Source organism: Oncorhynchus mykiss, chromosome 9, assembly GCF_057628025.1.
Source record: "Oncorhynchus mykiss isolate SJ-2025 chromosome 9, ASM5762802v1, whole genome shotgun sequence".
Taxonomy (NCBI): domain Eukaryota; kingdom Metazoa; phylum Chordata; class Actinopteri; order Salmoniformes; family Salmonidae; genus Oncorhynchus; species Oncorhynchus mykiss.
The window spans coordinates 31,844,593-31,869,643 of record NC_143030.1 but is presented as its reverse complement, the minus strand read 5'-3'; the positions used below and the strand labels follow the sequence as shown (position 1 = coordinate 31,869,643).

General features: G+C 45.6%; 1 protein-coding gene across 11 annotated transcripts in view; it reads left to right on the top strand.

The window, feature by feature from the left end:
• The window catches only part of LOC110531879 (VPS10 domain-containing receptor SorCS2), a 321,210-nt gene that overhangs the window by 249,279 nt on the left and 46,880 nt on the right, over nt 1-25,051 (top strand). For all 11 annotated transcript variants that reach the window (XM_090184070.1, XM_036987785.2, XM_090184071.1 and 8 more), the window contains exons 4-8: nt 9,203-9,367; nt 11,478-11,551; nt 13,314-13,378; nt 17,931-18,049; nt 21,287-21,376. In XM_090184070.1, the coding sequence (XP_090040196.1) occupies nt 9,203-9,367; nt 11,478-11,551; nt 13,314-13,378; nt 17,931-18,049; nt 21,287-21,376 (513 nt within the window). The remainder of the gene's footprint in view (nt 1-9,202; nt 9,368-11,477; nt 11,552-13,313; nt 13,379-17,930; nt 18,050-21,286; nt 21,377-25,051) is intronic.

Sequence of the window (25,051 nt, the reverse complement as noted above, 5' to 3'; positions counted from 1 at the left end):
CCCCTGTATTCTGAGAATTAGCTTGGCGTCAACTTAATATTTGTATCTGTCACTTTTTCCACTTAATAGCAATTATCTTGAACTGAACGCCTAAAAACCCGGCTGTGAAATGATTGAGCTAATGTGTTTTGTTCCCAGCCTGAGTGTTACATCTCTTATCTGCAATTACTGATTGTTTTTTCATTGTTATTTAGCCTTTATTTAAACTAGGCAGGTCGGTTAAGAACAAATTCTTATTTTCAATGACCGCCTACCAAAAGGCAAAAGGCCTCCTGCGGGGACAGGCCTGGGATTTAAAAAAAAAATATATATATATATATATATATAGGACAAAACACACATCACGACAAGAGAGACAGCACAACACTACATGAAGCCAACACAATAGCATGGCAGCAACACATGACAACACAGCATGGTAGCAACACCACATGAAATCAGCATGTGACTGACAGAACAGGTATTGTATGGATGACGGCTGCAGTAGGTATCTCATAGGGGAAGTGAGTCCTATAAATGAGCATCAACCAGTGGGTCTTGCGACAGGTATACAGAGATGACCAGTTTACAGAGGAGTATAGAGTGCAGTGATGTGTCCTATAAGGAGCACTAGTGGCAAATCTGATGGCCGAATGGTTAAAAACATCTAGCCGCTCGAGAGCACCCGTACCTGCCGATCTATAAATTATGGCTCCTTAATCTAACATGGATAGGATGGTCAGTTTGGCAGCTGAGCTGAAAGAGGAGTGATTACGATAGAGGATACCAAAGTCTAGATTTAACCTTAGCCTGCAGCTTTGACATGTGCTGAGAGAAGCACAGTGGACCGTCTAGCCATACTCCCAAGTACTCGTATGAGATATCTGCTCATTCGTAAAGCCACATTTCAGGTCCATTCGCTAACCTTCAGGTGATTAGGCCATTTGAACCTTTTTGTACATGTTATGGCTGGCAAATGCAATGTGTACTGTCAACTTTTCTAACGGGGATAGTTGAGAACAATTAGCCCTTCATTTTGTACCAGCTACTCCACAAGCTCACGACAATAGAGAATTGGGCCAGACAACATGCTTTGGTTTTCGTTTTGCAGTCATAGTTTTTATTGTTTACTTTCGCGATACTGCAATGCAATTGAAATACGTTTGACCCCAAAAAATATGAGTTCACAATCATGAATACAATACATACAATACAGGAAATAGGCAAGGAAACAAAGGTTTCGTTTTTGCAACGTGCTTTGATTGAATGCTATTAGTGACACTTACCATATATTTGTTAATGAATGGCTACGACGGTTTAGAAATGGTTGTTCTGAACAACTTGTAGTCTTGTAGTCATTCATCATAATAAAATTAGACCCAAGTTTGAAAATGCCCCCAAAAACACACAGGAATGTGTATATAAACAATCAAGACTGTGCAAGGTAATATTATATGCCAATAAAAACACTTATACACCTGTTTCTGGCTTGTTTTACTGCGCCCTGTGAGGGAACGATTGTTTACCCATAAAACATGGCCCCTGCGACATCAATTGCGGTTTACAAGCCGTAGCCTCGTGTGTGTGTGAGGAATTCACAATCTCCCTCCTTGATTTAGCCTATTTAGGAGTAAGGAGAATGAAAATGCAATGTAAATATGGATAAATCATTTTGCTGCCTCTCTGCTGCGTTCTCACACACCCTAATTTGGTCTCAGCGGGGAATATTTGCTTTTGTGTGTGCGCCTTAGTATTGGATGCCCTTCCTGCAAATAAATACGTATTCGTAAAGGCAGGCAGTCAAATAGATGGTCAAGTTTACCAGACCTCCCGCTTTGTCTAAGGGTTCATTGGCAACCCGGATACAAATTGCCTGGAGAAAGTCTGGTTTTATCGAGTCTGGGGGAAGGCATTGGGGGAGGGGGGTGTGACACACAGGGTGACCCATGTCATAAATGCTGCCAGCGACCCACCTGGCACTTACTGACTGACCCCTGTGTTCATGGAGCCGTCTGGAACTTTAGCCGCGCGCACACACACACACACACACACACACACACACACACACACACACACACACTAAAATATGGACACACGTACAGAGGCACACACACTAAAGCAACTCTCTCTCTGTATCTCCCCCACTCTCTCTCTCTCTCTAACTATCTATATCTGTCTGTCTCCCTCCTGCTGCTATTTCTCTCTATAGAAAGTCGACACCCATTGAACTTTTTTCACATTTCGTAGCGTTACAAAGTGGGATTGAAATAGATTTAATCATGTTTTTTCTTCTTCATTGATCTACACAAAATACTCCATAATGTCAAAGTGAATTGAAGTTTTATTTATTTATTATTATTAATAGAAATGTATAAAAAAAAACTAAAATAAAGTAATTGCGTAAGTGTTCACCAACTTTGTTTAGGCCACTCAGGTCACTCAGTCAATACTGAATTTCAAGCACAAATTCAACTGCGAAGACCAGGGAGCCTCATAAAGAAAAGCAGCGATTGGTAGATGGGTAACAACAACACATCAGACATTGAATACATCTTTAAGCACGATCAAGTGAATAATGATGCTGTGGATGACGTATTCAATCACCCAGACACATCAGAGATGCAGTCGTCCATCTGAACTGAGCTGCAGGACCGGAAGGAAACTGCTCAGAGATGTCACCATGAGGCCATTGGTGATTTTAGAACGGCTGCGCAGTTCAATGGCTGTGATGGGAGAAAACTGAGGATGGGATCAACGACATTGTAGTGACTCCACAATAATGACCTAAATGACAGAGTGGAAAGAAGAATACACAAATGCAGAATACAAATATTCTAAAAAGTGCATATGTACGCAACAAGGCATTCAAATAAAACAGCATAAAAAAAACATGGCAAAGGATTACACTTTTTGGCCCGAAATGCAAAGCCTTATGTTTGGTGCAAATCCAACACCTCCCTGAGTAACTGCCTCCTTGTTTTCAAGCATGGTGGTGTCTGCATCACGGTATGCATCCACCACCGTGACATCGACCAAAATACTTTTTTTTCAGGATTAAAAGAAACGAGATGGAGCTAAGCACAGGCAAAACCCTAGAGGAAAACCTGCTTCATTCTGCAGGACAATAACCTAGAACGCAAAGCCAAATCTACACTGGAGCTGCTTACCAAGAAGACAGTGAATGTTCCTGAGTGGCAAAGTTAACGTTTCGACTTAAATCTGCTTTAAACATGGCTGTCTAGGCATGATCCCCAACAATTTGACAGAGCTTGAAGAATTTTTTTGAAAGAAATAATGGGCAAATATTGGACAATACAGGCGTGCAAAGCTCATTTGAGACCCAAGAAGACTCACATCTGTAATCACTGCTCAGGTGTTTATAACATGATTTGAGGGAGGGTGAATACTTATACAATCAAGCTACATTAGTGTTTTCTTTTTCATTAATCCCCCCCAAAATGATCTTCCACTTTGACATTATAGTAGTATTTTGTGTAGATCAATCCCACTTTGTAACACTATAAAATGTGAAGAAATCCAAGAGAAGTGTAGACCTTCTATAGGCGGTGTAAAATATGTCTTGTTTCCCTCCCTCTCTCTCATCTATATCTCTCCTTCCCTGTTTAGCTATGCAGGTATTCTGTTTCCCTTTTTTCAAGGTCACCGGCTGGGCTTACCTCTGTTCCTGTTCATCTCCCCACTCCTTCTCATCTCTCTCCCTCTCTCTTTTTGGGCCAGGAAGGCATTTGATTTATCCTCCTGCAAGGTCAGAATGTGGGTTCTCTCTCTCTCTCTCTCTCTCTCTCTCTCTTTCACTCTCTTTCTCTCTATCCCTCCCTCCCTCCCTCCTTCTCTCTCTTTCTCTCTCAGTAGTTCCTCCACCCCTGTCCTGCTAGCTGACTTCAGTGTAAGTGTTTGTGACAGGGATAGGTTATGATGGCGCTGATTGCGCTCTTTGGCTTGACCTGGACAAATTGCCTGTGTGAGTGTCAGGTTCTGTGGCTGGAGGGCAGGAGAGTGGACCAAGTCCTGCTCTGCTCTCTCAACCCCACCCTCCTCACTTGCTTTCTGTCCTCTCCTTCACACTGTGTGGATGATCCAGTGCACTCTTGTTCTCTGTCGTAGAGATGGTAACTAATCGCCATTCGGCAGTCATCGATATCTTAAATCCATTTGGCATTCTTATTGCAGCAATGCCTATTCTAAGTCAGTTTATCCTCTCTGTCTGTGTTTTAAGTGTGTTATGGTTGAGATAACCTGCTAAAGAGCCATCATTTAGGGGTTTATGAGGACATTAGTCAGGTGGATCTATGCATACAGTATGGACACACACACACGTAAACACACAGAGACACATGCACACGCAAACACACACAAACTCCCGCATGCACTAGCTCTGCAGCGAGGGATCCGCACAGATGAACACACTTAACTCACTGCGATTACATCTGAAATAATTCCTCAGTGGTCCTGCTCTCTCTCTCTCTCTCTCTCTCTCTCTCTCTCTCTCTCTCTCTCTCTCTCTCTCTCTCTCTCTCTCTCTCTCTCTCTGTCTCTCTCTCTCTCTCTCTCTCTCTCTCTCTCTCTCTCTCTCTCTCTCTCTCTCTCTCTCTCTCTCTCTCTCTCTCTCTCTCTCTCTCTCTCTCTCTCTCTCTCTCTCTCTCTCTCTCTCTCTCTCTGCATCATGCACAACGTGAAGGCAACAGAAAAAGGAGAGGGACGTGCCAGAGATTGTTTGAACAACTCCTTCATCTACTAATGGGAGAGGGGGAAAGAGAGAGAGAAAGGGGGGATGGGTTGTGGAATGAGAGAGAGGCAGAGCGAGGAATCTCAGAGACAGATAGTGCTGGGAATGGAGATAGGATCAGAAGGACAGAGAAAATCGGAGACTGACAGAACCTCAAATAGCCACAGGATAGTTAGAGAGATATGTCAAAGAGAGAGGGAGAGGCTGAGCATGAGAGAGAGAGTTAGAGGAGAGTGAGAGAAGAAGTCAGACAGAAATGGAAAGAGGGAGTTGGAGGAGGAGACAGTAACAGACAGAATGGTAGGGAGTTTGAGGAGACATATGAGAGAGTGGGAGTTAAAGTGCACATCGTTGTCAATCTGATGTTGGGCACGATAAGCACTGTTCTTGGCACCAGCAGGCATTGAGGCGGAATCTAGGGCACAAGCCGTTACCATAGAGTGGGCCCCACTCACCACTCCTCCTCCTCCCTCTACTTGGCAAGACAGAGTCCCATCCGGAAACTCTCTCTCTCTCTCTCTCTCTCTCTCTCTCTCTTGTAATGACAATGGTAAAGATTAGTTCTTCAGTAGCCATGGAGCAGAGCCAAGATGGAGCCCCAGAGCCGCCGAGCCGTGTCCTGCCAGTCGCCACCGGTGTAGTACAAATGCACCTGCCTCTTTGGAAACTAATATCCATAATGTACGGAGCCATGGTTAATGCATTAGGAATGTAGCTGTGGGTAGTAGATGCTCTCAGGACCCTTTTCTCTCTCGCTTCCTGACACCTCTAACACCTCTAGTACTACTCTGTATTGGGGCTCTCACACCTTTACCTGGTGTAACGTGTATCGTTTATCACCTAGCCTGCTCCCTGGACAGCTAACACACTTTTGAGTGGTGTGCGGTGTGTGCGCTTGGGCGGGGTCTGACGTGTGCGTGACGCGCGGACATAGCTGCGTGTGTGTGCACGACATGATTTGAGTGTTTATGGGTCTGGATATACAGTGTCTCCTGGAGACTTACCTTTATCTGTGTGTTGGGGGAGGGCAGAAAGTGGGTCTCAACTGTATTCATTCGTTTTGTGTACTCTCGCATAATGCCGTGTACTTTCTCATAGTGCCGTGTACTTTCTCATGGCGCCGTGTACTTTCGCATAGTGCCGTGTACTTTCTCATAGTGCCGTGTACTTTCGCATAGTGCCGTGTACTTTCGAATATTGCCGTGTACTTTCGCATAGTGCTGTGTACTTTCTCATAGTGCCGTGTACTTTCTCATAGTGCCGTGTACTTTCTCATAGTGCCGTGTACTTTCTCATAGTGCCGTGTACTTTCTCATAGTGCCAGGTGCTTTCTCATAGCACCGTGTACTTTCTCATAGTGTGGTGTGCTTTCTCATAGCACCGTGTACTTTCTCATGGTGTCGTGTACTTTCTCATGGTGTCGTGTACTTTCTCATAGCGCTGTGTACTTTCTCATAGCTAGTCCTGGGGAGATATTAATAATGTCATGTCAATATACTCCTGTTCGCCCAGGCGATCCTTACAACAGCAACTATTCTCTAGTTTATTCACAGCATAACACGGCTCACCACTCACCTATTGCACAGGCCCTGCTCTCACTGAAAATCAACACTGCCAATTTGCATATGTAATTGGGTGGAAAGCAATTGGGCTGGAGCTACGTTTATAGAATGGCAACAGAGAATCACTAACCGAAGGATTCTGTGTTTTTCCTCGGCTCAGGCGGATGGGAGACGTTTACAGATTCAACAAAAAACCTGCACTCACGTGACTCCAAAGGGTGGGTGTGTGTGTGTGTGTGTGTGTGTGTGTGTGTGTGTGTGTGTTCGTGTGTGTGTTACTGTGCAGTTGGTCGAGCAGGGACAGTAAGTGTAAGGTTCCTTTGACGAGTCTTCAATTCGTTACTGGGTTCTAGGAGACAGACAAAGAGTCAGACTGTTCTTGTGTGATGAATTACATCTGTGATACAGGTGTGTGTGTGTGTGTGTGTGTGTGTGTGCGCGCCATGGTCCCTTACCATGGTGCCACTGTGTGGGGGACTTTTGTTTACCCAGTAAATTATACCCAAGGCATTAGCATGTCTTAATCCCTCCAAATGGCAGTGGTATGTCCTCAAGCCACTGAGATCTGTCCCACAACCGTCTATCAAACCATTTCCCATCCCCTTACACACAACATGAATCTTTATATACGTACGCGTATATACCTGAGCAGATGCGTTTTTAGAAGTGATCATATGACCTAATACACATTGATCCGGGAGGAAGTGACTTTCAATGTTGTTGTTTACCAACAGTACTGCCATTTCTATGATATTCCTATTACCATAACTCCGCCAATGTGTCACACACCCACTATGCCGTCTCAAGTGTGGACACAGGAGGTTTTGGGAGCGCTTTTATCTGTGGCGCACAATGGGAGCTCTGTACTGAGCGAGCGTTGAGTTATGAGTTGGAAGAAACCGATTTGAGCAACGGCTGTGGTGAAAAGCATCTGATTCTGAGAGTCTGGACTCTCCGTACAGGAGCACTATTGTAGTTTCTCTGTCCTAGTGCGCACTTCTCAAAGTTCATGGCTTCGTCGTTGTTGTCGTCGTCGTGAGGGAAGTCAGGGAGAAGGACCAAGTTTGAGGTTTGACTTCGCTTTGCCTTGTTTGGTTGCTTTTCAAGCGGTCGGGGTGTCCTGTCGGCTTGACAACAGCACCATTCATAGTGTGTCAGCGTTACTGCAACACCAGAAGGTTACGGATGGGATAGAAAGCAGCCAGGGGTAGCCTATACTGTTCCTTGATGCCACTTCCTAATCCAATAATAGTAGCTTGGGTCGAAACTATTTCAGGCAGTCTGTAAGGTTATTCGGTCACAATGTTGTTTATCTGATCCAAACTGCGGATGTTGTTGTTGTTCAGTTTCTACTTTTTGCTACTTTTATGACGCTTTGTTGCTTATCTCAAATGTAAAAAAAAAAAAAAGTAAAATCTGTAAGCTGTTGTTATAAAGGGGAGGTCAGAGAGGGCCAGAACCCGGCTTTGGTTAAGGTGTGTGACGTCAGAACGGTCCTCTCATAGTGGTCAATAGGTCAAGCTGGGTGAGTTCTGTTTAAACAAGAGGTATTGGAATAGGCGGACATTTTGATGGATGCGTCCCCCAGGGAACACACACACACAACAAAGTATGTCTCTTGGCCTTTGAGATTCCTAGATACTTCTCCTCCACTTCATTTTTTCTGCTGTCTATCCCTCCATCTCTCCATCCTTCCTCAGTTCCTTCCATCTCTGTGAACGAAAGAGAAGTGTCCCTTCTCTCCGGGGGCAGTGTGGCAGCTGTCTGCAGGCAGAACAAACAGCCAGGCTAGGAGTTGTTAATTGACCGTGGCGATCCATAGAAGGCTGCTTAGACCCGGCTCGCTCAACCCTGACACGCGTGCATGCGCACCCCCACACAGCACACAAACACACAGCCCGGATTGGGGAGCCAGTGCGATGCAGAGCGGAGCGCCCTAAGGAATGTCATTATAATTTGGGGGGTTATTTTACCCCCTTTTTCTCACGAAATGTGATGATATCCAATAGCAATCTTGTCTCATCGCTGCAACTCCCCAAAGGGCTCGGGAAAGGCGAAAGTTGAGTCGTGCGTCATCCGAAACATGACCTGCCAAAAACCGTGCTTCTTAACACCTGCCCGCTTAACCCAGAAGCCAGCTGCACTAATGTGTTGGAGGAAACACCGCTCAACCGACGACTCGAAGTCAGCCTACAGGCGCCCGGCCCACCACAGGAGTGCGCTGAGCCAAGTAAAGCCCACCCGGCCAAACCTTCCCCTAACCCGGGCGACGCTGGGCCAATTGTGACACAGCCTGGGATCAAACCCGGGTCTGTAGTGATGCCTCAAGCCTTAGACTGCTGCACCACTCGGGAGGCACTAAGTAATGCTCAATTGCATGCATGGGGGGGCCTAGCAATAGTGAGAGGAAGAGAGAGGAAGTAGGCTAGCTTGTGCAATCAATTGGCCCAAATTCAGTGTGTATGCAAAATGTAGATGAACATTTTTCCCATCTTGCTCCGACTGTTCCCTTATGTCTGATTATTGCAGATGACAGAATATTGAGCGATCTGATTGGATAATACGTTTTGTGTTGCTCAGCCCTTTAGGTGGTTTACCTCTGTGTGTCCAACACTTAATGATGATTGGTGAGATGGTAAGCTCGGAGTTCCCCCGTTTAACGTGTCCCTGTTATGAGCTATGAAAGGGAATATTAGATCATCAATATGGTTTCGCCACGGAGTAATCCTTGAGAGTGGCCCTGGTTGGAAATATGGCGTGCGTGGGTGCATGCTTCTCTCCACACCTACCACACGTACCACATTTCAACCCCAGAAACCCAAATCAAACATTACCACATTAACATTACCCTATACAGTACGGACCTTATCCTTATCTCCCTTCTAACCTCTGACCTCTGACCTCTCTCTGTCAGGTGATCCTAGTGAGCTCGTCCATTAACGAGCGTGACCAGATGCTGTTCATTAGTACAGACGAGGGCTCCTCGTTCCAGCGACAGCCCCTCTCCTTCACCGCGGAGACCCTCCTCTTCCACCCCAAGGAGGAGGACAAGGTGCTGGCTTACTGCAAGGAGGGAAAGGTGGGTCAATGTCATAATTAGAGATAATTGTGCTTTTGTGGGGATATCTATTTCATGTTCATAGCATTTCTATCAGTTCACAATTAACAGAAATATATGTTGTAAATATGCTAAAATACTTTGAGCAGCGAACTTGTTTTGGACAGATATACTTTCCCTTTACAGTGCTACTTAATGCACAGCTAGGATAGCCTTGCCCTAGCAAATGTAGTGTGTCGTGTTGTGTGGCGTGGGTAGCCTAGCGGAAAGAGCATTGGGCCCGTAACTGAAAGGATGCTCGTTCGAATCCCCGAGCCGTCAAAGTCGAAAAATCTGCCAATGTCCCCTTGAACAGGGTCGCTGTTGTTAATGGCTTGCCGTGACCTTAGTCTCCAAGGGTGTCTCAGGGGGAGTTGGGACATGCGAAAAAAAAGTTCACCCATGCTGTACATATGTGTGAAATATGACAAAAAAAATCGACTTTGTGTTGTTTTATTCAGCGTGGTTGTAATGATTTAGCCGACAGTGTGGGGAATACGGAGTGTGTTGAATTGACCAACTATAAGTACAGTGAAAAAAAAAATGCCCTTAGTCACAGATCTCTGTAGGATCAGCTTACCTTCCCCAGATCCCAACCGTTTTTAAATCCATAACCATTGGGGTAGTAAAACACAAAACTGACCATAGGTCAGTGTCGAGGGACAGTTCTGCGTCACATTTGGCATCGTCTCCGATCTCTCCTCAGATAACTCACAGTCACAGTAGCAACAGAAAATGGAGGGACCTCCACTTGAATCATTTAGAGTTAATTAAACAAGAAATTAAATGAGGTTTTAATCTGTTCCATATGGCCAGGCTACAGATGGAGAGTAAAAAAAAAGGCATTTAACAGGACAGAAAAATCATTTAGCGGAAGAAAGAGATGGGAGGCCTACGGTGGCCCCCCTCTCCTCCAAACGCCTGTTAGAATTCATATATTTGTATGGGAGAGATGATTGGTGAGATAATGCCCCTTGCGATTGGTTATCCTTTGGAGATGTTGCTGTGGTCAGGTTTGATTTTTCTTGGTTCAGCCAGTCCGGTTTTATTACGTTTGATCCTATCGATTCAATTGGGCTTTCTGGATTTCAGTGAGAGATTCAGTGTTTGCAAAGGTTTGTTGTCTTCTGCTAAAGTGTGTATGCACCTGCAATACCCTATGTGCGTGTCAGCGGAGGCTGCTGAGGGGAGAATGGCTCATAATATTGGCTGGAACGGAGGCAATGGGATGGTATCAAACCATGTGTCTGATGTATTTGATGCTATTACATCTTTTCCGCTCCAGCCATTTGTGTGTGTGTGTGTGTGTGTGTGTGTGTGGCAGTAAGGGAATGTGTGCAGGCTTGCTGGTGAAACCTTTTTTGTGCTGTTTATGTCTGCTGGGATACCTGGTGAGAAAATCAATACATATTTATTATTAAGCCGATCAATGGTACACATGCACACACAACCAAACTCACATACTGACACACACACACATGGAATAACCAACTAAGATTAATAGAGGTTAGCCTGAGGTAGGTGAACCATGGAATTCTCTTGCTTGACTTACTGGACCGGATGTTCTTCAGCACAATTTACTACACACTGAGGGATGTTCTTCAGCACAATTTACTACACACTGAGGGATGTTCTTCAGCACAATTTACTACACACTGAGGGATGTTCTTCAGCACAATTTACTACACACTGAGGGATGTTCTTCAGCACAATTTACTACACACTGAGGGATGTTCTTCAGCACAATTTACTACACACTGAGGGATGTTCTTCAGCACAATTTACTACACACTGAGGGATGTTCTTCAGCACAATTTACTACACACTGAGGGATGTTCTTCAGCACAATTTACTACACACTGAGGGATGTTCTTCAGCACAATTTACTACACACTGAGGGATGTTCTGACACCATAAAATCACCAATACTGAGATGAAAAGCTATGACAATCATCCATTTCACCTCTTTATCCATACAACTCCTGTTTTGTCGGGCATTTACGATTTTTTTTGTCATATCAATTTATGACATTAGCTACAAGTTTGTCGTAAAGAACCTTGGTGTCATTGTTTGATTGTTTTCTATTCAAAGCTCTATGTGTCCACGGATTTGGGCCGGAAGTGGACTCTAATGCAGGAACGAGTGACCAAGGACAGGATATATTGGTCAGTGATTTTCTATTCCTGTTACAGTATGTCTCCCACTTGCTTTACAGTACTGTAACTCTGGCCTTTACATTGTCACACCCTCACTCACAAAATGTAGCTGTGATCAACTCACGGGTTAGAGAGTTTTTCAATTTGAGGTTTATCTCCTCACTCCTTCTGCATTCTCTCTCTCTCTCTCGCTCTCTCGCTCTCTCGCTCTCTCGCTCTCTCGTACCCAGAAGGTCATAGAGACAGTTCGTGCCTGTTTGCTGCTCTCGCCTCTCAGAAATGATCTCTGTTCCCCTTGGATCCAGATCAGTGGTTGTAAAGCCATTAGTGTTGAGACCTGGACATTTGTCCATCCCTAACACCAAATCATCCCCAGCACATCTTACTGTATGAGGATAGATAGGTCAGTTCCAAAGTCTGTTTTGAGTCAAGCAGATGTTCTGGCTAATATCTGATCTAGGATCAGATTACCCAACACAAATCGGACCTTCGCCCCCACTATCAGTTGAGATGTAAAACTGATCCCAGATCTGGGTATAGAGGCAATTCCCTTACACTTTACAACGCATTGCATTTCACATATGGATACCATTACAAAGGCATTAGAAAAACATTTTTTTTATGATGTATGTATTGGCACTAGCTGTAGGAAATGAGAGATCAAAAGATTACGTACCATATACGTAATCCAAGCACCACATTTGTATCCCTAACCACTGGCTACCAATAAAATATCACCACATATACTTTGCTTTGGCCAGTGACTCCCCAAACAGTCTGATAGCGAGTATGTAATGAGATGTAAAATACTAACAGAGACACAGAAGTGATATGCCTAGGGAGTTGTTCCTAGTCAAGTCATGTGGACAAGCAAAACATTTCTCCCTCGCTAGAACACATTAGGACCAGGAGTTTTTTTTTCTGACCACGTGACCTGACCAAGAAAAACTCTTGGCCCTGAAAAATCCTCTCAAAGCATTTGTGCTTTCCGAATTGCCAGAATTAGCTAATAGTTAGGTCTGGAATAGCTTTATCCTCACTGCGTGGCCTTCTGCTCCTAAAAGAGCGGAAGAGAAGAGTGGTCTGGGGTCCTTATAAATCAGGAACATTTTAAAGAGCTAGTCAGCTTCTATCTGGCAGGGTGGTCCGTCCAACAAGATGGACGCCAGACACTAGTGCTTTGTACCACTTTCTCGACACGTTCAGAGTTGGGTTTAGAGGTATTTCAACTATTTATCTTGTGTAAAGCATTGCTGGCTAGTGGCTATCCCATGAAATAGAACAGATGTGAATTGGTTATGGGTGGTGAAATGGTGGCTCGTATGCTGCTTGAGGCCAAGAGCAGACAGGAAACACAACTCAGAGAATGACACAGTATGTGAGGAGAATACGGACGTCAGGAAACATGTGAAATAGAATGCAACTTTTTTCCAGAAGGAGTTTTGTTCACTCTATTTCTCCCTCCCTCCCTCCTTTCCTCTTCCCTACCCCCTTCATTCTCTCCCTCTCTTCTCCAGCTTGCTAATTGCTCATAAAGCCTCTTTATAGGGAGCGCAATGTAGGTTTTTATATCTCACCTATATCTTTATAGAGCTGGGGAGATTTCACAAACTTCCCTGCCGACTTCTAATCAGATTCACTTTACTAGGAGGACAGAGAGAAAGTGACGATAGGAAGGGGGGGGGGGGGAAGCAAAGGAGGTTAAGTGCACCACAAGTTTGGTTATGTTTTCCCCAACTGCCCACTTTAATACTAACCTCCTCTGTCTCAGGTCTGTGGCTGGTGTAGATGTGGACCCTGACTTGGTGCATATGGAGATGCAGGACACAAGTGGAGGTACGATGCACTTCTTTCAGTGTGCACGCATGTCTGGATGGATTCTGTGAGCTACATCTTTGACCTCTTTCTCACCGACCAAATGCGATTCTTCTCGAATCCCCTAAACACACATTGCTACCCTCAACTACCCTCTCATGCCATTCCTCTCCCTTGAAGACAAGTCTGCCTGTGCAACGCTCTCAACTCCTCACTCAACTCCCACAGGCACCAGGATTATCATATATGATATTATCATTATATTATATTACCATGGATTATCATATCATCAGCCAGCCAGGTTAGCTCTGCACGACCCACCAAGGGGAATAGGTGTGTGTAGTGTGGGTGTGTTGGGGATGGTTGTGTGTGTGTGTGTGTGTGTGTGTGTGTGTGTGTGTGTGTGTGTGTGTGCGCGTGCGCGTGCACGTTTGTGCCCAGATGTAAACATTTGTGTGTGTCTGCATGCCTATGTTAGAATGTACAGTACCAGTCAAAATTTGGGACATAGGTACATTCTTTATTTTTTACTATTTTCTACATTGTATAATAATAGTGAAGACATGAAAACTATGAAATAACACATATGGAATCATGTAGTAACCAAAAAAGTGTCAAGTGAATTAAAATGTTTTATATTTGAGATTCTTCAAAGTTGCCAACCTTTGGCTTGATGACAGCTTTGCACACTCATGGCATTCTCTCAACCAGCTTCACCTGGAATGTTTTTCCAACAGTCTTGATGGAGTTCCCACATAAGCTGAGCACTTGTTGGCTGCTTTTCCTTCACTCTGGGTCCAACTCATGACAACTACCTACCGATCCTCGACTTCGGCGATGTCATCTATAATATAGCCTCCAACACTCTACTCAACAAATTGGATGCAGTCAATCACAGTGCCATCAGTTTTGTCACCAAAGCCCCATACACTACCCACCACTGCGACTTGTATGCTCTCGTTGGTTGGCCCTCGCTTAATACTCGTCGCCAAACCCACTGGTTACAGGTTATCTACAAGTCTCTGCTAGGTAAAGCCCCGCCTTATCTCAGCTCACTGGTCACCATAGCAGCACCCACTCGTAGCACGTGCTCCAGCAAGTATATCTCACTGGTCACCCCCAAAGCCAATTCCTCCTTTGGCCGCCTTTCCTTCCAGTTCTCTGCTGCCAATTACTGGAACGAGCCACAAAAATTCCTTAAGCTGGAGACTCATATCTCCCTCACTAGCTTTAAGCACCAGCTCTCAGAGCAGCTCACAGATCACTGCACCATGTGCAACTCTGTGTTGTTGTATGCGTCAAATTGCTATGCTTTATCTTGGCCAGGTTGCAGTTGCAAATGAGAACTTGTTCTCAACTAGCCTACCAGGTTAAATAGGTGAAATAAGGTGGAACAAAAATGTCAAAAAATAAAAATAAACTCATCCCATGATTGTGGAGGCCAGGTTATCTGATGCATCACTCTCCTTCTTGGTCAAATAGCCCTTTCAAAGCTTGGAGGTGTGTTGGGTCATTGTCCTGTTGAAAACAAATAATAGTCCCACTAAGCACAAACCAGATGGGATGGTGTATCGCTGCAGATTGCTGTGCTAGACATGCTGGTTAAGTGTGCCTTGAATTCTAAATAAATCACAGACATTGTCACCAGCAAAGCACCCCCACACCATCACACCTCCTCCTCCATGCTTCACGGTGGGAACCACACATGCAGAGATCATCTGTTCTCCTACTAGACAAGGCGGTTGGAACGAAAAATCTCAAATTTGGATTCATCAGACCAAGGTACAGATTTCCACCGGTCTAATGTCCATTCCTAGAGTTTCTTGGCCCACGCAAGTCTCTTCTTCTTTTTACATTTTTTAAAATGTAAAGTCTCTTTTTATTGGTTTCCTTAGTAGTGGTTTCTTTGCAGCAATTTCGCCATGAAGGCCTGATAGTCTCCTCTGAACAGTTGATGTTGAGATGTGTCTGTTGAACTCTGTGAAGCATTTATTTGGGCTGGAATCTGTGGTGCAGTTAACTCCAATGAATTTACCCTCTGCAGCAGAGGTAACTCTGGGTCTTCCTTTCCTGTGGCGGTCCTCATGAGAGATAGTTTCATCATAGCGCTTGATGGTTTTTGCGACTGCCCTTGAAGAAACTTTCAAAGTTCTTGAAATGTTCCGGATTGACTGACCTTCATGTCATAAAGTAATGATGTACTGTCATTTCTCTTTGCTTATTTGAGCTGTTCTTGCCATAATATGGACTTGGTCTTTTACAAAATAGGGCTATCTTCTGTATACCACCACTACCTTGTCACAACATAACTGATTGGCTCAAACACATTAAGAAGGAAAGATATTCCACAAATGAACTTTTAACAAGGCCCACCTGTTAATTGAAATGCAAGCTGGTTGAGAGAATGCCAAGAGTGTGCAAAGCTGTTATCAATGCAAAGGGTGGCTACTAAGAATCTAATATATTAAATATATGTATTTGTTTGGTTACTACATGATTCCATATGTGTTATTTCATAGTTTGGATGTCTTCACTACTTCAACAATGTAGAAAATATTTTAAAAATAAAGAAAAACCCTTGAATGAGTAGGTGTGTTCAAACTTTTGATTGGTACAGTATGTGTGTATGCGTTAGAATGTGTTCGGTACACTTTCACAAACCGCAATCCCACAGTGTAGACCAGGAGAAGTATAGAATCTGAGACTCAAAGGCACAAAAAGAAGGAGAGGAAGTACAAATGAAGGACAAAGAAAGGAGAGGACATGTTAATAATACCTTGTTTACTTAACACAGTTTTCCTGATAAAATTAAGTCACCAAAGTGTCATACTTAAAATGTGTCATCATCCTCCCCCAGAAAGTGAGAAACAACTCCCAAATCCCATATATGTGTCTATACTTTCTGATTGTGTACCGGACAGAGTGTGAAACCTGTCATCCTGAACAAGCCCGGCCGTGTTTTTTCAGAGAACCAGAGAGTCTGTCTGTCTGGGCCAGCTGCCCAGGCAGGAGAGCTCTTTCCTGGGCTAGGCAGGGCCACATGGTTCCCATCTACCCCACCCTCCCCCGCCTCTCTATCGTATGGCAGCTCATACATCCAGACGGATGTGTTAGAGGGGCCCATGCGACCAGGCATGCCAGGGCAAGCTGTTCCCCCTGCGCCACCCTGTCACCCTGGGTCCTGTCAAGGTTAAACGATGACAGGTAGCAGGGGGGGGGGGGGGGGTGGGGTGGGTGGCCTGGTCACATAGTGGAGCTGAACCCCAGGGAGAGGCCTAGTTTTAACACAAATCCTGGGATTTGCTTAGGGTCTGTGCCCAGGGATGGTGGGTGATGAGGGGGGTAGATGGGGGGAGGGGGTACAGGTGATGGGTTGATGGATGAAGCAGGCTCGCTGGGAGACTGGCAGGGTCTGTGTGTGTGTCATTGGGGAGATTGATGTGGGGAGCGTTACGGGTGCTCATGCAAACACACGGACATCCTTTTGTCTCGTCACACACCCAGATGCATACAGCAGCACACTGAGCGAGTGCACGTAGACTCACATAATCATGTTGGGGGGAAAAACTCGAAGTAACCTCCCGTTCTCACACTATCACGTAATCTTTCACGCCATCTTTGAAACTATACGCACAATTCATGTCGGAAACCGTGGTGGTCTTGGATGTTCTGAAGAGATGACGGTAAGGCCCCAAAAAAACATCTGCTCTTTTCCTGCGTTCTTCCCTTTTAGTCTGTTCTTTCCCAGAAGTTTCTCTTTCCAGCTGCTACGTTGTTTCGTGATACGTGGTTTTCAGTTGTTTTGCGTTATTTCCTCGTTATTTCCTCCTCAGCCGGGTCAGGCAGCGAGAGTGTAGCAGGTCCGTGCGCCGGATGAATAAGTGTACGTGTCACAAGCTGGAAGTGAATGCTTAACCAATCTAATTGCCTTTTAATGAGTTCTCCCCGTATGCTGTTTTGATTAAACGTCTGAGCATTGCAGTACATTTTCAGTCAGCCAGACTGGAACAAAAGTTAAGCAATAATAAACAACAGGAGAACGAAAGAGAGACAACTTGAAAAAAGTAAAAAGTAGAACTTAAGACCCCCCCCCCCCCCCCCCTAAGATAAAGTTTGATTTTGTGGTGTTTTGGACTGTTTGCATTTTCTTCCAACGCTAGCTTGTCACTTCCTGCTGATGTGTTTTCAGCGGTCTTGCCGCTACTGACTGTCGTTGCTGATGCAGCTGCTGCTGTGTGAAATTCAATACGGTTTAGCGTCGCGACAGAAGCTAACCCAACCCGCTCTGCCTTTCTGTCGGAGGCTACGCCTGATCCCCCTGACATTTTGACTGGTAGAGAAGTAAGGCGCCTCGTGAAGATGTGCCGTATCTAATACAGCTCAGCACTCAAAGCACTCCCTGTCTACCTGATGACTTTCAACATATCCGCCTCTCCTTTTCTTAGTCTGTCTGGTCTCTCTCACTGTCCCTCTCTCTCGCACGCATGCACACTAAATCTGACCACACTACAACTGTATCCACACTGTTTATCCCTCTAAAAGTTTCACTTTCATCTTATTTGTCTCTCCCCAGGGTACCTGTACGTGACCTGTCTGATCCAAAACTGCTCAGACAAGATGGTGACGGCTCAGTTCCTGGGGAAGATCGACCACAACTCTCTCTCAGTCCAAGACGACTACATCTTTGTCAAGGTAAAGAGACATTTACAAAACCCTTTGTTGTTGTGATATGTCTTCATAATTGTTTGGTTATTAATGTGCCACAATGGTATCCCTTTCTTAATCTACTCGCTTTGGCATTCAGGTAGGAAGGAACAGTCGCTTGTTAGGACATTGTACATCATATGATGGAGATCCCATAGTATGGTAGCTACAGCCACCAGGTTATTCTGTGATGAGCGAGAGGGAGAGCGCGCAAGAGAGCGAGAGAGCGCATTTACAAATAAGGTTTAAAGAAATGTTACTCAATCTGAGTATTGTGTGTGAGAGACATGGAGAGAGGAAGAGAGATAGACAGACAGAGGAAGAGAGAGAGAGAGAGACAGAGGGAGAGATCAAGGGAGGGAAGGAGCATTTAAAAATCTCATTACGTGTGGAGGCCTGTGCAGGGTCAGTAGCAACAAAAGATTGGACTATTATCCCCAGGGATTATCCCTGGAGCATTACTAACTACTAGTACTAGGCTGCTGGGAGGGATGTGGGTTAGGGGGACAGTCATTCCTCAAAGCGCACACACACTCACACACACACACACACACACATACACACACACACACACACACACACACACACAGATATGCACACACACACTTGCAAATGTACACACACACACACTCAAACAGACAGACACACACACACACACACACACACACACACACACACACACACACACACACACACACACACACACACTCACACACACACACACTCACACTGAGACACATACTTAAAGATACACACTGAAACACACAGAAACACACACAGAGAGACACACTAGTGTGTGTGCCCAAAGAGCTCTATTTTCCTATCATCCAACAAATGTAAAAGCCTGTAGTTTGCTAAATGCCATTTGCTCTTGGATTGGAACCTGTGCTATTGTCACGCCCTGACCTTAGAGCTTTTTATGTCTCTATATGTTCTTTTTTTCTATGCTTTTGTATTTCTTTGTTTTGGCCAGGTACGGTTCTCAATCAGGGACAGCTGTCTATCACTTTCTACAACATCTGATTGGGAACCATACTTAGGTAGTTTTTTCCCACATGGTTTTTGTGGGGAGTTAATTTCTGTTAAGTGTGTTGCACCTTACAGGACTGTTTCTGTTTCGGTTATTCCCTTTGTTATTTTGTTATAGTGTTCAGTTCCAATAAAAAGCATGAACACTTACCACGCTGCGCTTTGGTCCGATTCCTCATCTTCAGACGACGAAAACCTTTACAGCTATGGCCAGATAACATGACAATAAAGCTCTTTGGCCATGCTTTGCCGTCGAAATAAGGATGCATCAGCAAAAAAGAACCCCATACCTACCGGGGCCCTTGTTAAGGTCAACGGCATCAGGAACTTTACCCAGTACCAGGACATTTTAGCCACTAACCTCTGCTAGGAAGCTGAAACTTGGCCACAAAGTGGATCTTCCAGCAAGATAATTAACCTATAAGCACACATCAAAATCCACAAAGGAAATGGTTAATTAAGCACAAAATCAAAGTTTCGCAATGGTCATCTCAGTCTCTGGACTGATATGTGGTTTGAATAGAAAAGGGCAGTCCGGCACAGATGAAGGAGAATCGAGGATCTGGGAAGATTCTGTCTGGAGGAATGGTCGAGATCCCTCCCAATGTGGTCTCCAATCTCATAAAACATTTTATTTTAAAGGCTCAGTGCCGTTATCCTCGCAATACCTCTTGAGGTATTGAAATGTATTGAAATAGGGGGCCAATCAATTTTGAGCCTTGTCTTTTTGAGAGAGAAAAAATAAGCTTACTTGTTAATTCAACAAAATCTCGTTCTCTGAGCAATATTATTCAAATAAAATAATATCATTTTCAACATGTTTTGAGAATACCACAGAGCCCAGTATTTGTCTTGTTTATTTTATACAGTCTGTTAATGTTCATCTTCATTACATTTGAGTCATTCAGCAGACGCTCTTATCCAGAGCGACTTACAGGAGCAATTTTGGGTTAAGTGACTTGCTCAAGGGTACCAATACTTTTGGGACCTGACTCTATACTGTACACATGCAAATAAGCACACGCAGATACTGTTCAAACGCCCAGAAGCACACACACTGAGACACACACGTGTAGTAACCAGCTCAGAAGCGCCCACACATACACGAGTGAAATGACAGATGCTCATGCCAACGGTATGCTTGTGTCCGTGGGGTGGGTGGGTGGGTATCAGATACTGAGCTGTATGGAAATGCAGACTCAGACAAACAGTGAGAGAGAGCGCCAGTGTTGGCATTGGCACATACACCTACTAGCTTAACATCCACAGAAAAACATTCCAGCTTAACTTCCACGTCGCTGGCCTGAATAAACTGGTCTTCAGCTTAGCTCGGCAGATATCGTTCAGAGTTTGGTCATCTTGCATCTACTTCCCACCAGTGAGATCAGGGCCTCGTATTCACAAAACGCCTCAAAGCAAGACTGCTGTTCTAGGATCTGGTCACCCCTGTCTGGTTCATTATTATCTGAAAGGAAAAACTGATCCTAAATCACTACTTCCCACTTACCACAAACAGCCAAGCAGACGGTATTGAGCTGACACCACTGATCTCTCACAGTGCTAACAAACGTTCACACTTCCCCCATACTGTAAAATATGATGTCGATGGGCTTTTTTAACCGGGTCAGCACTCATCTTCTCTGATTGGATGATTCCACCTCAGCATGAGACAGCACAACTTCATCATTACCCAGAAGCCTCCTGCTGGGATTTGCATACTCTCTGTCTCTCGTTCTCGCTCGATCTCGCTCGCTCGCTCCTTCTCTCTCTCACTCTCTCTCCCCCTCGCTCTCCCTCTCTCTCTGTCTCGCTCTCCCTCCCTCTCTCTCTCTCTCTCTCTCTCTCGCTCTCTCTCTCTGTCTCTCTCTCCCTCCCTCTCTCTCTCTATCTCTATGTCTCTCTCTCTTTCTCTCTCTCTCTCTCTCTCTGCTGAGGAACTGTATTTCTGCTGAGCTCATCTCTCTCTTCAGGGAATAACAGATGGTGCACCTCCCGTTCACCTGTGGTGGTTAGGTTACTGGTGTGCACCTTTTCTCTCACCTTGTTTCTATTTTTTCTCTCCATCTGTCGCTCTCTGTTTCGGTCATAAGGATCGGTCATAAGTGGATCGGTCATGAGGATCGTGGTGTGAGAGACATTGAGTTAGTCATTGACGTGGTGTGTGTGTTTCTCTCTCCCTCTCTGTCTGTTACCTAGGTGACCACAGGAAACCGCACCAAGCACTACGTTTCATACCGACGGAATGAGTTTGTCCAGATGAGGTTCCCTAAATACGCCCTACCAAAGGTACAGTACATGAAATGGAACTGACCCCAACCGTACACAATATAAATGACATACTGTTCCCTTCATGTCAAGGTACAGTACCTTGAAATGGAATTGACCCCAACCTTGCACAATACAAGTGAAATACTCCCAATATGGTGCAATACACCGTATTGCAGATAGGAACCTTTGCTGTCGGTGACTGTGGCTCAGTCGACGGTGTTAGCGTGGCACTGGCTGAGTGTTATTGAATGGCATTGATTGGAGAGCGGACTCTTCTGCTTTCTACCTCACTAGAGAGAAAAAGCAACAGTCAACATCATTTACACCCACACACACGCATTCAAGATACCACACACACTCTAGGGACAGTGTATGGAAAATAGCACAAACTACACACACGCGTGTGCGCGCATACCCACAACACAACACAACACGCAGACACACACACTAGGGACGGAGTGTGTCTGGAATTACTTAGATTCTACCTCCATACCACTTTGAGGGTCTTGTGTTTGATTACTCAGGCCCTTTGCGCTCTTTAAGGAAGGGGAAAGTGATTGAGTTACACACACACACATACCACTCCTTCCTGCTTACCACAGCAGTTTGACCGATCGCTGAAGCAGGGCTTGTCTTAATAAGTACTGTATCATCCTAAGGGGATCAGAGAGAGCACGGGAAGCGGATCACTCTGATTAGGTGTCGGGGAGGCCATGGAGAGGTCTGCTGAGTCAAGTCATGATTTTCTACCGCCCCAGTCTTCCTTTTCTCGCTACATATTTCCTTTTAGCAGCTGATTGAGCAGATAGGCCACTCGTTCAAGTATGGAGCTTTTAGGTAAGAGAGGGCAGGATGAAGAGGATAGAGAGACGGGGAGGTGAAAGAGATGAAGTAAGTGTGTGTGTGTGGGCTTGTAATACATGTGTGATGAGAGAGAGAGAGAGAGAGAGAGAGAGAGAGAGAGAGAGAGAGAGAGAGAGAGGGAGAGGGGGAGAGAGAGGGAGAGAGAGAGAGGGAGAGAGAGAGGGGGGGAGAGAGAGAGGGAGAGAGAGAGGGAGAGGGAGAGGGAGAGACAGGGAGAGAGAGAGGTAACTAGCTATGGTTGCTGAGCTTCTTGTTTTCCACTGTGAATTATTAAGAAGCTTTTGAAAGATGCAAAGAGTGAAGTTGGGAGTGAAGTGAAGTTGGGCCTCCTGGATTTATGGAGTTGTTAACAGCCTCTGCCGACCCTGTTTGTTTGTTAGTCTGAAGAGCTGCTAGACTGTGAAATGATAAGCGATCGTCATCTCTTTCTCTTCCAGCCTCTGTTTCTCTTTCCTTCTCTCTCACTTCCTCCGTCTCTCTTTTGCACACTTTACCTCTTCTCCCTCTCCCTCTCTTTTCTCCTTCTCTATCAACACCATCTCCAGCCCTGTATCTCGCTCAACTTCTTACTCTCTCAATATATTCCCCTCCTTTTTATGTCTCTATGGTGACAGGCTTTGTGGGGAACCGTTTCTCTTCCAGTCTCTGTTTCCTCTCTTTCCCTCACTTCCTCTCTCGCATGTCTTTCTCTCTCCTCGCACTTCTCCTCCTTTTTTTTGTGTCGTCTTTCCACCCGTCTCCACCCCGACGCGCTTTGGGGCGACCCCAGGAAGCCTCTGTGAATGTGCCTTGAAGCTCGTCTCTATGGGAGTGAATGGGAGAATACTGTCTGTTGTCTCTCTCTCTTTAGAAAGTCTGCTATGCTGTACTGCTATGTTGTACACGGTGACAGGTGCAGCAGAGTCTTATTCTCCCACAGAGACATCAGCCCACATGCTAACCGTTTGCGAGCGTTTCTCCGCTCAGTTATGGCCTGTCGCCAGTTGCGTTAAGTCCACAAATAAGCGGAGATGACATCCGTTTCCCTCTTCCCACTGTACGTAGGCAAATCGGTGTCCTCCGCTTCCCTTTCTGCGGATGATGCTAGCTCTTCCAGCAAGTGGCATTACACAGGGAATATAGCACAGTAGGTTGCTGCAAAGTAATCCCGTGCTTTTGGCGTAGGATTGCACACCTGAGCACATATCCGTGCTACTTTCAGCTGTCTGACTCGAGCTGCTCATCCACAGCAAATCCACATAGCTCCATAGAGGATTATTCACCGGGCTCAGAGTGGTGTTAAACAAGTGGGTGGATAGCTGCTGTGAATGTAGAAGTCTTCGGGACTTGAAGTTTACAGACTTCTCAGTGCCAACTCCTCAGGCTAAATACTCTGCAGGAGAGATCTGTCAACACAGAGCGGTGGTTTGCGTAGACTTCACCGATGCAGGAGAGATCTGTCAACACGGAGCACACACACCTACTCACAGGGAGTCACAGCAACAAACACACAATTGAGTACTTCATCGAGATCCATGCGGAGGGTACGAAGGGCATATGGTTGGACAGTCGCGCACGCACACACACACACACACACACACACACACACACACACACACACACACACACACACACACACACACACACACACAAACACACAGTATACAGAGTGTGAGAGAGACAGACATCCCAATGCTGTATACAGAGAGAATCAGCTAGGGGAATGGTTTGCTGTTGTTTGCTGTCTCTTTCTTGTTCTCTCTCTTTGTTTCTCTCTGTCTCTCTCTCCCGCCTAACACTGTAAGAGCATTTTGAAATAATACATTCATCTAAGTGTTAATCCTTTGCTGCAGTCTAACACACGCACACACACACACACATGCACACACATGCACACACACACACACACGCACACACACACCATTGTTCAGGTTTGACTACCACACTACCTATTCTGACTAGCTACAGGTTGAGCCACCTTCACACAGCACAAAGCATTATGGAGCACGACCAATACTGTGCACCCTATCCCTCTCTCCCACTCTCACCCGCTGTCTGTATCCCTCCATCCCTCTCTCCCACTCTCACCCGCTGTCTGTATCCTCCATCCCTCTCTCCCACTCTCCCCCGCTGTTTGTATCCCTCCATCCCTCTCTCCCACTCTCACCCGCTGTCTGTATCCCTCCATCCCTCTCTCCCACTCTCACCCGCTGTCTGTATCCCTCCATCCCTCTCTCCCACTCTCACCCGCTGTCTGTATCCCTCCATCCCTCTCTCCCACTCTCACCCGCTGTCTGTATCCCTCCATCTCTCTCTCCCACTCTCACCCGCTGTCTGTATCCCTCCATCCCTCTCTCCCACTCTCACCCGCTGTCTGTATCCCTCCATCCCTCTCTCCCACTCTCCCCCGCTGTCTGTATCCCTCCATCCCTCTCTCCCACTCTCACCCGCTGTCTGTATCCCTCCATCCCTCTCTCCCACTCTCCCCCGCTGTCTGTATCCCTCCATCCCTCTCTCCCACTCTCACCCGCTGTCTGTATCCCTCCATCCATCTCTCCCACTCTAACCTGCTGTCTGTATCCCTCCATCCCTCTCTCCCACTCTCACCCGCTGTCTGTATCCCTCCATCCCTCTCTGGTTTGCTGTTGTTTGCTGTCTCTTTCTTGTTCTCTCTCTTTGTTTCTCTCTGTCTCTCTCTCCCGCCTAACACTGTAAGAGCATTTTGAAATAATACATTCATCTAAGTGTTAATCCTTTGCTGCAGTCTAACACACGCACACACACACACACATGCACACACATGCACACACACACACACACGCACACACGCACACACACACCATTGTTCAG